The sequence below is a fragment of the Octopus bimaculoides genome, chromosome 30 (genome assembly GCF_046866305.1).
Source record: "Octopus bimaculoides isolate indiv1 chromosome 30, ASM4686630v1, whole genome shotgun sequence".
NCBI classification, from domain to species: domain Eukaryota; kingdom Metazoa; phylum Mollusca; class Cephalopoda; order Octopoda; family Octopodidae; genus Octopus; species Octopus bimaculoides.
In genome coordinates, this window is record NC_142957.1 from 3,605,596 (window position 1) to 3,622,088 (window position 16,493).

A 16,493-nucleotide genomic window follows, 5' to 3' on the forward strand; every position below is an offset into this window, starting at 1 on the left:
TGTGAAGTAGCAGGTTGGGTGACGGAGGAGGAGGGGTGAAGGAGGAGGAGTGGTGAAGGAGGAGGAGGGGTGATGGAGAGAATGGGTGAAGGGGAGGAGGGGTGGTGGTGGAGGGGTGAAGGGGTGAAGGGGGATGGGTGGGGGAGGAGGGGTGGATGAGAATGGGGAGGAGGAGGGGTGGAGGAGTAGAAGTGGAGGAGTAGAAGTGGAGGAGTAGGGGTGGAAGAGGAGATGTGGACGAGGAAGGGTGGACGAAGAGTGGTGGACGAGGAGGAGTGGAGTAGGAAGGATGGAGGATGGTCAGGAGGATGGGCGTAGGAGGAGGGTGCAGGTGGAGGGGTGCAGGAGGATGGGGTAGACGAGGAGAGGTGGACGAGGAGAGATGGAGGAAGGGTGGTGGAGGAGGGATGGAAGAGGAGGGGTGATGGAGGAGGAGGAGGAGGGTGGACGAGGAGGGTGGACGAGGAGAGTGGCCGAAGAGAGATTGATGAGAGATGGTGGAGGAGGGGTGGAGAAGGAGGGGTGGAGGAGGATTGGTCGAGGAGGAGGGGTGGAGAAGGAGGGAGGAAGAGTAGGTGGAGGAGTAGGAGTGGAGGAGTAGGGGTGGAGGGGAATGGGAGGGGAGGAAAACTTGAGGAGGAGAAAGAAAAGGAGAGGAGGAGAAAGCAAAAGTGAGGAGGGGGCGGAAAAAGAGAGAAAAAGTCGAAGGACAAGATGCAGAAAGAGAAAGAGAAATGAATGAAGCATAAAGTAAGTAAAAGAGCGAAGAAGATATTAACGGAGTAAGAAGAAGAAGAAGAAGATGATGATGAAAAAAGAAGAAGAAGAAGAACAACAAGAAAAAAGAAGAAGAAGAAGAAGAAGAAGAAGAAGAAGAAGAAGAAGAAGAAGAAGAAGAAGAAGAAGTACAACAACAACAAGAAAAAAGACGAAGTCAATAGAAGAGGAAGACGAAGAAAAAGAAGTGCTTGTGTGTGTGTGTGTGTGTGTGTGTGTGTGTGTGTATAACCTATCCATTCGAAAACGGAGTTGCCGATTTTGAAATATTGGGTATCAAAGATTCAGTAATCTTTCTGCAACCAAATAACTTTATTTTCATTATTATATTTGCTATGTTATCTCAACAACCAGCTCTATATATTTGAAAGCCACTACTCTACAATAACCAGATTTCGTTAGAAATTTAATATAGTTTCACACTAAGAATTTGCACCAAATTTAAAAAGTGTTGCCTTACGAGAATGATGTGTGCATAATGAAAGTAATTATTTATTTATAAAACATCCATTTTTGTAAGTTATGAGGAAATACACACACACACACACACACACTCTTTCTCTCTCTCATATCAGTACCACTTACACATACATGCAAAATATACATGTATGAAACCACACTCCTTTACTCTCTCTTTCTTTCTCTCTCTCTCTCTCTCTCTCTCTCTCTCTCTCTCTCTCTCTCTCTCTCTCTCTCTCTCTCTCTCTCTTACGCACACGTGCACATGCATGTGCCTACGTCCATTTCATATACACGTACATATATCTTTCTCTTTCTCCCCTTTTTCATTTTCTGCTCTCTATTCAAAGCAAACTTCACCTTTTCACAAAGGAAGAAGCGGCATTTCTTTAAGAAAAACCGAACTTTAAAAAATATTTATTTCGCAGATTTGTTATCTCTAAATTCTTCTACGTGGATGAATAGAGAAATTCGAAAAATTACAAATTAAGTAATTGCGGTCGAAACGGGATGAATTAAAATTTTGAAAAAGTAATTTCTGGGCAGAATCGTATTAACCCCCTTTTATACGGTGAAATAATACATATTTTGTGATTCTTCTTAAGAGCAGAAAGCACTTTCATGCAAATCCAGGCCAATTTTACCCTCCGCCCCTCCACTTTTAAACAGAAAATAGCTTCCATTTTGCTAGTAATCAAGTTCGCTATATATCCGCTCTGCTGATTCTGCCCATAAGAAAGGAACAAATAATACAGTGTGACTGTAGATCATAACACCCGTGTTGTCTTCTAGTACAAGGTATGCGTGTCTTTGGAAATGAAGTTCGTTTTGAATCGTTCGTCCATCCGTCCGCTATGTTTTTCTACCCAGTGTTTGATTGCTTCCAGGCCCAAAGTGTGATGTATATTAGTATAAAGATTAGTCAAAGCCTGTAAGTATAGTACGTTTCTGAGACATTGGGTGGAATATGTTTGAGGAAATCCATGTCATCTCGGGCATAACGGTTTGAGGAGTATATCCAAATGATGGCTCAGTTGTTGTGCTGGGGTTTAAGGTCCAGCAACTGTTGGTCTCAATTTGAGGTCAGTAGGTATTAGTATGTTTATGTGCTGATTCCTCTGTTCATTTATGGCTCTCTGTATTTCGGAGCATTCATGGTTCTTGGGTGATCCATAGAAAATACTCTCTTTGATTACAGAGTTGCATAAATAATCTTTCTCTGTCTGTGAATGAACGTTGGTATTCATTCATTAGACGTTTGAATGTATTAATTATTACTTTTTCCGGGTGTCTTGGTTCTTCCTTGTAGCAGGTTTGGTCTGTTTCCAATATTTTATCTTTATAATAGTCTTTGTCCATGGTTGATATCGCCCTACCCTAATCGTTTTCTTTTAGGATGATAGATTTGTCATTCTTCAGTGTTTGTAAGGCTTTCTTTTCTTCTTCACGAAGGTCCTGTTCGTTAAGTATGAATGAAAAACACACATGCATGTAAAATATGAAAAAATAATGCATGTTCAAAGTATTTGTGATTTGAATTAGATTTACAAAGCCTTCGTTGCAACATCAGTAATCAGTGGAAGATATTTTTATCATCACAGAAGTCACCTTTATTTATAAACTAGCAGAGATACCTGGCGTTGACCGTCTTACATGCAATTGAAGAATGAGACTTTTCTGTTATAGTTTCTGTAAAGAACTGGAATACATATGATTCGAATTTCATCAAAATTGTACATGAGGGTTCTCTCCCTCTTTACACACCCTAAAAATTCTAATCTTGAGACATGTATCCCATACTATTGATCTTTGTGCGTATATTTCAAAATTTCAGTCTTCTGGAACCAGTAAAAAGGATTTTGCTTCTGAAAAATGGAGTTCTAAAATGTGGGAATGAAGGCCCCCTATTGGGGGTAGGGGTGTTAATGTCAACCAGGATTCCTCACAATACAGGTGACAGGCACAGTTGAATTGTTGGGAATGTTTTTAACTTTGGTCTTATAGTATGCCTGTATATATGTGAGAGTATAGTCTCACTTTAATAGTTTCAATATGAAATTGAAAGTATTAAAGTGAACGTTTTGAAATTACAGTAGCGACATGTTATTGTTTCACTTTTGACAGGTAATACTGAAATAGTGAAATAGTTTCAGTGTTAAAGTGAAAGTATCTGACATTACAGTAGAGTGATGTCATTGTTTCGCTTTTGACACGTAATACTGGAAGAGTGGAAGAGATATGATATTGCTGTGGGCTCGAACTATGCAAGAAGCTAAAAAATGATTTGGCCCAAGACACTACATGGACCCTAAAAGGATTTTGCTCCTGAAAAATGGAGCTCATGGAACTGAAAAATGTGGGAGTTAAGGCCCCTATTGGGGGTGGGGGTGTTAATGTCAACCAGAGAAGTTGAATTGTTGGGAATCTTTTTAACTTGGGTCTTATATGTTTTGTTTGAATTCCTTTGAAATAGGAAATATATGTATGTTCACTGGGTTTGTAAAAGAGAGCAAAGCTACAGGAAACCAAAAGATGAATGATCACGATAATCAGTCAGCTACCGTAGCCTAGTCGTTACTACTCCCCAATGTAGGATTCCTCACCATACAGGTGACAGGCACAGCTGTAAGATGCATTACGGATGTATAGCAATTGGAAAGGCATGACCCAATTGAAATAACAACGTGTGACGTTTGGAGTAAAGGGAAATGAAACTGTCGCCTCTAGAGTTTGCAAATGATCACTATACCAATAGGTAACTGGGCAGAATAAATTTACAATCAATAAATGTCTTAGAACAACCAGTCACTCATCTGGGAAGGCCTTGAAATCAATGTTACCAACTGGGGACTATGTGTGTCGCAGTGATAATAAAATGACTTAAAGGAGGTCTGCAACGAAATAATTTTACTCAACACTTCGCAAGTGAATCAGTGGAGGCAAAGATGCGTCTCATTTATTTGACAATTTATGCACCACATTGCAGAAATCACAATGTAAGTGTATCTGAAAGGATAGTCTTACACTGTTGTACCGTTGAATTACAAATAATGCTCATCTGTTATGTTCGGGTGACCCTATAGGTTCCAATAGTACAACTGTATTGGTCTTTTCTTAGGAAAAATGACTAAATTATGGGTGTGAAATGCCCATGACGGGGTCTTTGTAACTTTTAAGAAGAAGAAATTTTAGAAATATTACTTTATTTGTGTGTAATATGTATGGTTAAAATTTCATCAACATCAAAAATATATGAATTTTCATGGGGTTTATGGCCGTTATGTATAGAATATAATTTCCAAATTTCATAAAGATCCTTTCAGTACTTTTGCCGTAGTTTTGGATAAGAAAACAAATGACTAATGTGTGTGTTTGTGTGCATGTGTATGCGTGTGCATGGGTGTGTATATATATAGATATATGTATGTATATATGTGTATATATGTGTACATATTACATGTACATCTATATATATACATCTACACATATGTATACATATACATGTATGCATATAGATCTATATCTATATATATATATATCTATACATATACGTGTACATATACATCTATATGTATACATGTATACATATACATCTCTCTCTCTATATATATATCTACATATATATATACATGTATATATATACATGTATATGTATACGTTTGTGCAGATATATATATGCATGTATGTATTATGTATGTATGTATGTATGTATGTATGTATGTATGTGCGTGTGTATGTATGTATGTGTGTATGCCTGTATATATGTGAGAGTATAGTTTCACTGTAGTAGATTCAGTATGAAAATGAAACCATTAAAGTGAAAGTATCATTACAGTATTGAAATGTGATTGTTTCAGTTAGTGGAATAATTTCATTTTTAACGTGAAATTTTCATTTTTAACGTGAGTGTTTTTGTTTCACTTTTGACACGTAATACTTAAATAGTGGAGGAGATATGATGTTGTAGTGGGCTGGAAAAAGTAAAAAACTATTTTTTGACTAAAACACAACCGGGGCCCTAAGTAAAGCATGTGTAAAATTTGAATGAAATTGATTGTGCGGTTCTCAAGTTTTTGGGAAGCACACTCACACACATACACACGCAGACATACATTCTCATTTATATATATATATATATATATATATATATATATATATATATATATATATTTCGTATGTGTATTTCGTGTGCAAGATTCTTGATGTGGATACGTGTGTTGAAAGAAATACAATTAAACCTTGGGAGAGGCATTATGCCGGTAATAAACACATGCACTGGTTCATTCCTTTATTAATTTATATAGTTTTTTGTTAAATTATTTCATTGCACTCTTGCAATCTCTTCAGTAACTTGACTCTCCACTTCCATTTATTTTGAATATATTATCTGGCGTTGTTTTGGCGTTGTTTCGAAACTGTTTGGTATGAGCATGTGAGTGTGTGCAAGCTCGTATGTGTGCACGCTCATATGTGTGCACGCACTTATGTGTTCGTGCTTATATGTAAGTATGTGCGTCCATATGTGTGTTTGTAACAATTTCGTTTATATCAGATCAGATAGAGACTTTTTAATTAATTTATTTACATTCATATTCCGCATCATATGTGTGAACAATACAAGCAACCATGGGCAATTGTAAGGCCCTCATCTACGTGTATTTGGTGTTTAAAATTGGTTGCGTTTCAGTTATGAAGACCGACTCCTGTATTTGTCGCAACGATGCGTCACCGGGGTGTCTAGACAGGATTTCTATGCTAATTCTGTCCAGTACACCACCATATTGTTCTTTGGCATACTGGTAGAGCACCGAGGTTTGTTTTTGATTATTATAGTCCCTCCAATGTTCGTTTACACGCTCAGCCAAACTTCTTGCCGTCTCACCTATGTATGTCGTGTTTCTATTTTTACACTCACCATCCATACAGCTTATTTTGTAGACTACATTTCTGGCTTTGCAGTTGGCACCAGGACTATTTTTGCACACAATGCAACTCTCCTCAACACACCTTGTTCTTCTGAAGAGATATGTTTTACATATTATTGATCTAATTGATCTCCTTGGTTTTTCTATAATATTTATCCTCAACTTGGTACTTTTGAGGATTTTTCGAAATCTGCGGGCCAGTTCTCCGTGTGGCGTGGCGTCCACAAACATTACTCCCTGGAACTTGTCGGTATTGTACCACGTGGTCTTTTTGTTTGTTTTGTCACTAATCCTTTGTAGTATATTCCACTGTTTGTTACGGTATCTAGGTTGTGTTCCATTTGTATCTTTGACAACAATCTCCTCAAATTTCTTGTTAGCTCCTCTGTATACCCGGATTCTATCTTTCTGGCTGTATCCCGAAAATTGCATGCGATGCATGAAGTCTTGAATATGTTTTTGCCCCTCCCATGGACTGCACAGGGGGGATATGTTTTTCATTATTCTAACGAAATCGGCTACTAATATATTGATTTTCACACTGTGTGATAGAGCCGAATTCTTATGGATAACATACTTTGAAGATATAGGTTTCATATAATGTGAGTGGAGGATTTGAACTTTGTCATTAATTGTTTCTAGCCAAAGTTCTGTGTCAAGTACTGGGAGTCTCATGTTTAGGTGTCTTGTTGGGTAATCTATTGTTACCTTGATGCTCTGGTGTATTGTATTAGCTATATTCTGGATGTTTTCCATCACGATCTTCTCGTTCTCTTCAGTCTGAATGTTTGATGGTGTTTTGACTACGATGTTAATGTCATCCACATATCTCCCGTATAATTTGAGTGTTATTGAGTGTTCTTCGAGAGTTGTTTTCAGCTTTTTGTCCCACCAGGTCATGAATAGGCTTGCCACGTCTCCGGCCACACTGACACCAATAGCCGCTCCCTGGACCTGCATGTATAGTTTTTCATTGAATTTAACTATATGGTTCTGCAGGGTGGTCTTCAGACTTGCACCTACAGCATGTGCAACCATTTTTCGTGTTTGGATATTATCCTCTGGGTCGTGGGTGGGTGTATTCCATCCCTTCCAACGTTCTGCGGTGGTTTTTCTAGCAGCTGATGTGATCGTATGTGGTCTACCCCGTCCTGACCTGGTGGGGCAGAATCTAGTTAGGTCGTGGTGATCTAAGTATTCATTATTATAAACGAGCTTTAGGAGGAGGCCTAGTTCCCTCGTGTTCACTTCACGGAAGGTTACTTCACTTTCCGAAATAATTTCAACACATCTCTCTACGGCAAAGTCAATGTCAATGGATGGATAGAGAGATACTACATCCATACTGCCTATAATACAATCTGTCAGGTCATGGGAGCAGTTACATTCATTGACTCTGCTCAGGAGGTCCTCAGTGCTTTCACAAACATCAGGAGACATCTCGATGTGTGGTCTTAATATCTGTGAGAGGAAGAATGACAGCCTATAATTGCTGGCAATATTGGCACCACAAATCGGTCGACATGGTGGGCCCATGATAGGGTCTGCAATGGGTTTATGGTCTTTTCGTAACCCATAGAGTGTAGGAATGTCGTTGTTGGATGATGCGAAGTTCTGTGCTGTGCGTCTCTTGGGTTGGAGTATGTTACACCACATTCCCATGTGTGCATTGAGAATTTTCTCTACTTTTTCATATTCTTGCGGTGTAACTTCTCTCATATCTTCTATATGTTTTTGCATCGTATGGGTGTAGTTTTGCAGGCTGTCTACCGATATCCTGCCTGATTTGTCTGTAGGGAGGCATACTATTTCATTGTTTCTAACTCTATGTTTTAGTTTTCGTATGCCCATTGCAGCTACTGTACCGAGTTGGTGGGCCTCTGCTTCGTTTTGTGTTGGTGCAGTTGCTATATAACGTTGTTGTTGCTGTTGTTCCTGGTGTGTGCGGTGCTGTTCCTGTGGTTGTTGCTATTGCTGTTATCATTGCTGTTGCTGATGGTGGTAGTGTAATCATTATTGTTGTTGGTGGTGGTGGTGGCGGTGTAGTTATTGTTGCCATTTCCATTGTTATTGTTGGTTGCATTGTGAATATTATGCGTATTACTGTCGTGGTGGTTTCTTACAACTGAGTTGTTGTTGTAGTGGTGTCCTAACCTCCATCTAATCTTAGTAAATGTTTTTTTCAATCTCGGACAGACAATTGATCTTACTGACCTTGTTATACACTGCATATTTCGGTGGTAATCCTACGGCACACGCTTCATTTTCATCCAGTAGTACTGAGCCATACATTCCAGGTGTGTGACTATTTTCGTTTGCGATGTCATTGTATATCTCCGGTAGTTCGCAGTCCGACATCAGAATCCCGTTGATGTTATTTGGGTATTTGTCTTTGTTTCCTGTGTGTTGAGGTTGTTGTTGTCTCATCCATTTCAATTTGTTGCTGAAGTGTTTGTTACAGGCTCGGTTTATATAGTTATATTCCTGATGGATGATATCTGCGAGTTTTAACTCCTCATACGGTGTTATCATGTTCTTGAGGTTTTGTTGTAAGAACCTTTTTCTCTTTTGGTACTGGCTAATTTCTTTGTATATTCTCTTTTTGATGTTGACCAGTAGTGTGTGTCTTAGTCTGCCTGCTTGGCCCTCTGTGAGCCTCAGTCTTCTTACAGCTGAGTTGATGGCATTCGTGTATAAACACCAAATACACGTAGATGAGGGCCTTACAATTGCCCATGGTTGCTTGTATTGTTCACACATATGATGCGGAATATGCATGTAAATAAATTAATTAAAAAGTCTCTATCTGATCTGATATAAACGAAATTGTTACAAACACACATATGGACGCACATACTTACATATAAGCACGAACACATAAGTGCGTGCACACATATGAGCGTGCACACATACGAGCTTGCACACACTCACATGCTCATACCAAACAGTTTCGAAACAACGCCAAAACAACGCCAGATCATATATTCAAAATAAATGGAAGTGGAGAGACAAGTTACTGAAGAGATTGCAAGAGTGCAATGAAATAATTTAACAAAAAACTATATAAATTAATAAAGGACTGAACCAGTGCGTGTGTTTATTACCGGCATAATGCCTCTCCCAAGGTTTAATTGTATATATATATATATATATATATATATATATATATATATAGATATATAGATAGATAGATAGATATTTTTATATATAGCGTTGACCACTAACGTGGACAATCAATGTGCTAGAAATAGATCACATCTTGTGTCTATTAAGACCTAAATTGTTCTCAACATGAAATATAGCGGAATACCAAAACGTAAGCGGGCAAGACATTTAAAATCATCGAAATAAAACACATCATTAAACAGAGACCGGTTTCGGATTTAACGAATCTTACCGATTGTCTATTCCTCTTCAGCCTGATTTGTAATGTAACCGCAATCATCAGAATCGTATACAAAGTTGCCCACCGCCATAGGTGCGCGTGTATATGGTTCTGCTAATTACAGCTTAATGGTAAAATTCAAAAGTCTTCGTTTTGGCGCGCTAATTCCAGGAATATGTCTGCAGAAAATATTTACTGCGTCGTATATATCCAGTATGAGAAATCGGTAATGGGTAATATATTATTATAAAATATGGTAAGTAATCATATATTAATTAATATCGATTAATTACCAGGAAGCTAGCACATTTAAAGAATCAAAGAGATTCAGAAATAATATCTGCAATCTCAGGGGATTAAAGTACATTTTTATATATAGCGTTGACCACTAACGTGGACAATCAATGTGCTAGAAATAGATCACATCTTGTGTCTATTAAGACCTAAATTGTTCTCAACATGAAATATAGCGGAATACCAAAACGTAAGCGGCAAGACATATGATTATATATATATATATATATATATATATATATATATATATAGATAGATAGATAGATAGATAGATAGATAGATAGATAGATAGATAGATAGATAGATAGATAGATATCTTGTTTCTGTAGAATGAGCATTCCATTTGTTATTACGCTTTGTTGTCAAAAGTAATTTATCTTTTCAAAAGTAAACTCCTTTCTTTTGCTTAGCTGATGCATAAAAGTTCTTTACAAGAATAAATAAACCAAAAAAGCCTTCAAGACTGGTAGAATAGACTAGGAAGGAAAGCATAACGGAAATGGAAACGGGTTTCTCAATAGAATTGGCTGTGGTAGAGTGGGGAAACCTTTATTTAATTTTAAATTACGTGCTACAAAGGAGAAGAACCTTACCTGATGATATAACTGGCTAAGGGTATCATTTAAAAAAAGGGATGTGACAACATACATTGTCTTAGTTTTTTAGTCTTTTGCTCCTTACCCTTACTGCATTAAACCTCAGTCCGTTCCCATTATTAGCCCCGTATACTAAATCCTTTAACCCCTAAATAGCATCCCTCTTCATCATTCCTGTAAAGGTTGACCGGCAACAGCTCAAGCGGAATATTAATGATATCTGTCTCACAAGTATTGGAGATCTTTCAGGAGTTATACAACTTGTCTGATCCTTTCTCCAAAATGGGTAAAATAAAAAGTGTGGGATTTTAACTCAGATCACAAACAATCGGACAATATACTGCAAGGTGTCTCATTCGACGCCCTTATAGTTGCATCAGTTCATTGAGCTGTTATGGTTCTTTATTGATCTCGGAAATGAATGACGCAAGGTTGACCTTGGCGGGATTTGAAGTCAGATTGCCGTGTGTCAGAACACAATGTATTCTACTGGACGGTCAAAAGATTTGTGCCAATCCTCGCTTAAGTTATGAACGATGAAAATATCTAACTTATTAAATAGAACATCAATTTTTCTATTCAACATCTTGAGTTATACGAGATTTAGGAATTCCATTATTGAAACTTTTCTCTTTACATTAGGATTTCTCATTTGGTCAAAACGTTCCAAATTTTTTGAGAAATAGATTTGATCGAATAAAATGATCCACTTTAGTATCAGAATATTTGATTAAAACTGAAAGTCTAAGGTGATTAATGAAATAATGCAAGCCAATTAACTGGAAATAATCACCTGGAAGAGCAATGTATTACAACAGAGTATTTACGATTGTCATGAGCATGTATCAAATAATTACTCTTTTTTATTCTTTTCCATTTCTTGAGAAGTTAAATTTTAATAATGCACTTAAAAATTACGTAAGTTTTCAGGTGAACGGGGATATATCAATCAGCCGAAACTTCAATTAAGCTTGCATAATTTTGTAATAACTTTTATTGTGTTCATGATAGGGTAAATTTTACTAATGACATTCTATCAAAATAAATTCCTCATAAGTTGTTCAAACATCACTATTTTGATTTCTTCACTTAGGTATTTTAAGAATTTGGCAATTTAAGCGGATCTTGTCATTATCTGCAGTTTAATCCATCTCTATCTTTTTTAATCATAAAATAATCATTTCTTCTAAAGAAACAAATCTGAAATTTTGGGAAAGGGATAAGTCCTTTACGTTGATCTCAGAGATGAATTGCTATTTATTTTACCGACCCCAAAAGAATGAAAAGCAAAGTCAACCTCGACAGAATTTAAAGTCGAAACGTAAAGACGAACGAAATACCGCTTAACATTTTGGCCGACGAACACAAGTATTCTAATAGCTTGCTGCATTTTCTATTGTAAAACTAATGCAAACAATAATTAAAAACTATCCTGTGACAAGATCAACTGATATTATATCATATTACTGTAACAATAAGCAACAATTCAACTAATTAATGAAATAATATAACTCTGTGAAATACACGTGTTCTTAGCACTAAAGTTTTTATATTATCCGTTCATTGAATATACCGTAAGATTTGATAAGATCAGACAAAGAACATCGAATTCGGATACTAGTCAGATTCAGTCATTGTGTATGCGATGTTATACATTATAAGTTCAATATAATAAGAAACAGTTTATTTGACTTCACAGCAGGTAATATATCAATTTGTTTTACTCTAACATAAGATTGTGCTTAAAGCTGTGAGATCAACAGCATAAGCGATTAGCTGAGAACACATCAAGGAGAATTTAAAACATTTGAAGTGGAAAATACGTAGAAAGCGTCAAATACTTACAAACCTACAATATTCGTCGGAATCGGTTGTGGGACTGATGTTAGATTGCGATTGCGACAATTTACATTTGTAATTGAATAGCAAGTACATATCTTGCATATATCTGAATCAGGATGAGCCTCCAAAACCAATATCGTACACAGTATCAACACAAGAGTCCGTTTATATGATACTACGTGGTGAAACATATTTCCAGGCGTAGATTTGTCTGTAAAAGAAGAAAATAGGAAATACCAGAGACTTCAAAGTTATTAACTTCACACTGCAGATTCTCCGAAGGAACTAAAATTCACCCCTGTTCCACATGACAAATATATTTTTGTTTTCATGATTGGATATTTAAAGCTAAGAAAATTAAATTTCGATAAATTAGTGTGAAGAAATTTATTAAATATTATAGCTTTAACGCGTAATAATGTCAAAGAAAACTGAACACCAAACACACACACACACACACACACACATACACACAAACACACACACGCAAAAACACGCACACACAAACATACACACCCACACAAACACACCCTACACACATCCTTAACCATACTTGGAGGGTCTAATATATATATACAAAATTAACGAACCATGAGCTTCGTGGACCCTAAATACGCGTTGGTTGTAAACCCGGTTGGGTCGTTAAATCCGATGGGTCCCAGCAAGCTACTGTATTGTAAAGAAGGATTTTTCCTGTACCCCAGATTTAGAAGCGTTCACACAAATTTTTCCTAAAATATACTTTCATGATTTCATTTGATTTACTTTTTTTTACTGAAAACAAGAATTAAATATGAACGTAAATGAACAAATAAAAATGTACCTACATCAAAAGAAGCGAATTTCCTTGGTGACACTAAAAGACACAAGAAAATAATGAAAGTGGATAAGGAAACAACAACAACAAAAGAAACATTGACAACAACAATAGAAATTACAGAGCTCTGAAAATTATATATACTTATATAACTTATATATCTCTCTCTCCACACACACACACATATATATATATATATATATATATATATATATATATATATATATATATATACAGAGAGAGAGAGGGGGGGGAGAAAGAGAGACAGAGAGAATAATAAGGTATTCAGAATGTTGGATGAATATATATATTTTTTATACAGTTCTATATTTAAGAGGTGAGGAATTATTTACATTATTTATATTATTTACATTTGACGGATATTTGTCCTCATCTTGTTTGTTGTTAACACAACGTTTCGGCTGATATACCCTCCAGCCTTCGCCAGGTGTCTTGGGGGAAATTTTGAACCTGGGTTCTCATTCCTAACGATGTTACTATTATTGTATTATTATTATTATTATTATTGCTATTATTAATCAGGTCGCTGCCGTGAATCGAACTCGGAAACTTTAGGTTAGTAGCCCGCGCTCTTAACCACTACGCCATATGCCCACGGGCATATTAATAATAATAATATAATAATGGTAACATCGTTAGTAATGAGAACCAAGGTTCAAAATTTCCCCAAGACACCTGACGAAGGATGGAGGGTATATCAGCCGAAACGTTGTGTTAACAACAAACAAGATGAGGACAAATATCCGTCAAATGTAAATAGTGTAAATAATGTATATTTTTTATGTATTTATATTTTATTTACATTTAAATAAAATGTAAATACCAAAAAATTTACATTATTTACACTATTTACATTTGACGGATATTTGTCATCTTGTTGTTGTTAACACAACGTTTCGGCTGATATACCCTCTAGCCTTCGTCAGGTGTCTTGGGGAAATTTTGAACCTGGGTTCTCATTACTAACGATGTTACTATTATCATATTATTATTATTATTATTATTATTATTATTATTATTATTATTATTATTATTATTATTACTATTACATTTTAGCGCTTGCTTCCATGATCGATAACAATATATCTGTACATCACTTCATTCTCTCTCTCTCTCTCACTTTCTCTCATTATATATATATATATATATATATATATATATATATATATATATATATATATATATATATATATATATATATATATATATATATATATATATATATATATATATATATGTATATATGTATGTATGTATGTATGTATGTGTGTGTATGCATGTATGTATTGACAGATCGCTAGCCACTATACATTCTTTTTTCTCTCTTTGTTTCTCTCCTTTCTTTCTGTGTTCCTCTCTGTGGAAGAGCGTAGGCTCGAAACGTTAAAGACTTTTTCACTTCCCGAGCGTTATACTAATACATCTGTTTGTTTTCTATACCACCTGTCTTCTTCTTTTGCTTTTTTGTGAATACTCCCTATATATATATATATATATATATATATATATATATATATATATATATATATATATATATATGATATTTCTAATTTTGTTTTTGCGTAACATCAAAATAACTTTCCTTTATATTCAAGAATTTACTACAACTGAGCAACTCACCATCAGCACCGTCACCACATCATCTCTCTTCATATCAACTACTGATACTACTGCTACCACTACTACTATTATCATCATTATATTCATTTTTATTTCATTATCATCATCGTCATCATCATCATCATCATCATTATTATTATTATTATTATTATTATTATTATTATTATTATTATTATTATTATTATTATTGAGTGAAAGAGCAGTGCATGCCATCAAAGTGACACTGGGGTAAAATATACGAAGCCCAATATACCCATCATGATTACTTGTCTGATAAGGGTACACCGGGCACATGCATCACAACCATATGTGCGCGACATGGTGATCTCATATCAAGATAAACAGCGCATGACCTCGCAGATAGGGCCCAGTTAGAATTTTCTTCAGGTCGGGTAGCCTATCCCACTCAAAAGGTGCCTGAATAAGGTTTGTTTAAGGATGTTGAGCAAAACACCCATGTTACCAAAGGTGAATTATTCAAACCCCAAAGAATTTCTCTCAACACATGACTATGATGCTCTCCACTACTTCTGCTCGTGATCAGAGATGCACATATCGTCAGCCACCAAGGGACATGCTCAACTGATTAAGGTGAAACAACTTAGAAGCAAATCTGTGGTATTGAGCAGAATATTTGCTGTAGCCCATCTTATTATGCCAAGACAAAACAACGTACATGATAACACTTCGAATCAATTAAGATCAGAAGCCATGAGAGCCACTGCCTGGTAGTGCATCCTGGCATTCAAAAGGTCCCTGAATAAGGTTTGTTTAAGGATGTTGAGCAAAACACCCATGTTTCCAAAGGTGAATTATTCAAACCCCAAAGAATTTCTCTCAACACATGACTATGATGCTCCCCACTACTTCTGCTCGTGATCAGAGATGCACATATCGTCAGCCACCAAGGGACATGCTCAACTGGTTACGGTCAAACAATTGACAAGCAAATCTGTGGTATTGAGCAGAATATTTGCTGTAGCCCATCTTATTATACCAAGACAAAACAATGTACATGATAACACTTCGACTCAATTAAGATCAGAAGCCATGAGAGCCAACGTGCATTATTTTTCTTGTTTTCCTGTCTACTTTAGATAGTTCGTTTAGTGTCCAGTTAAGGATATTGTAGCTGTAACTTATAACTGGGACAGCTAAAGTGTTAATACCTATTATCTTGTTTTTAGCATTGAGCTCTGTTTTTAGTATTGATCTAACTCGTCTATAGTACTCTTTCTTTATTTTTTCTTTCATTTGTGTGTGTTGTATCCTGTCTAGTTCATTGACTCCTAAATATTTGTATGGCTGGCTTTCGTCTAGTTCTCTTATTTCATTGGCTTTATCTAGTGTGATGTTGCTACTTTTAACTAATTTTCCTCTTTTCAGGGTTGCTTTGGTACATTTTTCTAATCCGTATTTCATATCTATTTCCTTGGTAAAGCCGTGTACTGTCTGTAGTAGTGTTTCTAGCTCTTTGTCGTTTTTAGCATATAATTTTAGGTCATCCATATATAAAAGGTGGCTGACTGTTTTGCCGTAACATTTGTATCCGCATCCAGTTCTATTTAGCAATTCAGTTAAAGGTGTGAGTGCCAAGCAGAACAGGAGTGGAGAGAGCATGTCTCCCTGGAATATTCTTCTTCGAATGGGGATGGCTTTCGTTTTCACAAGTCCCTCTTTTGTTTGGAGCTGTAGCACTGTCTGCCGTTTCTTCATGGAGTGCCTTATGTATTTTATAATAATTGGTGCCACCTTGT

General features: G+C 36.2%; 2 protein-coding genes across 14 annotated transcripts in view; one reads left to right on the forward strand and one right to left on the reverse strand.

Annotated features, from left to right (window-relative positions):
• The window catches only part of LOC106867080 (acyl-coenzyme A amino acid N-acyltransferase 1), a 224,087-nt gene that overhangs the window by 100,470 nt on the left and 107,124 nt on the right, over positions 1-16,493 (forward strand). The gene's annotated exons all lie outside the window — the stretch shown is intronic.
• LOC149130136 (uncharacterized) overlaps positions 1-16,493 on the reverse strand; it is a 173,129-nt gene that overhangs the window by 69,955 nt on the left and 86,681 nt on the right. For 9 of the 12 annotated variants that reach the window (XR_016239196.1, XR_016239195.1, XM_089346170.1 and 6 more), the window contains exons 2-3: positions 13,106-13,134; positions 12,282-12,489 (exon numbers count right to left, since the gene is read on the reverse strand). Coding sequence is in view for 10 of the 12 variants with exons in the window: in XM_089346170.1 (XP_089202296.1) it covers positions 12,282-12,469 (188 nt within the window). In the remaining 2 variants the exon portion in view is untranslated. Of the gene's footprint in view, positions 1-12,281; positions 12,490-12,868; positions 13,009-13,105; positions 13,135-16,493 lie in introns of those variants that run through there. The other 3 variants (XM_089346175.1, XM_089346173.1, XM_089346174.1) reach the window with 2 other exon arrangements.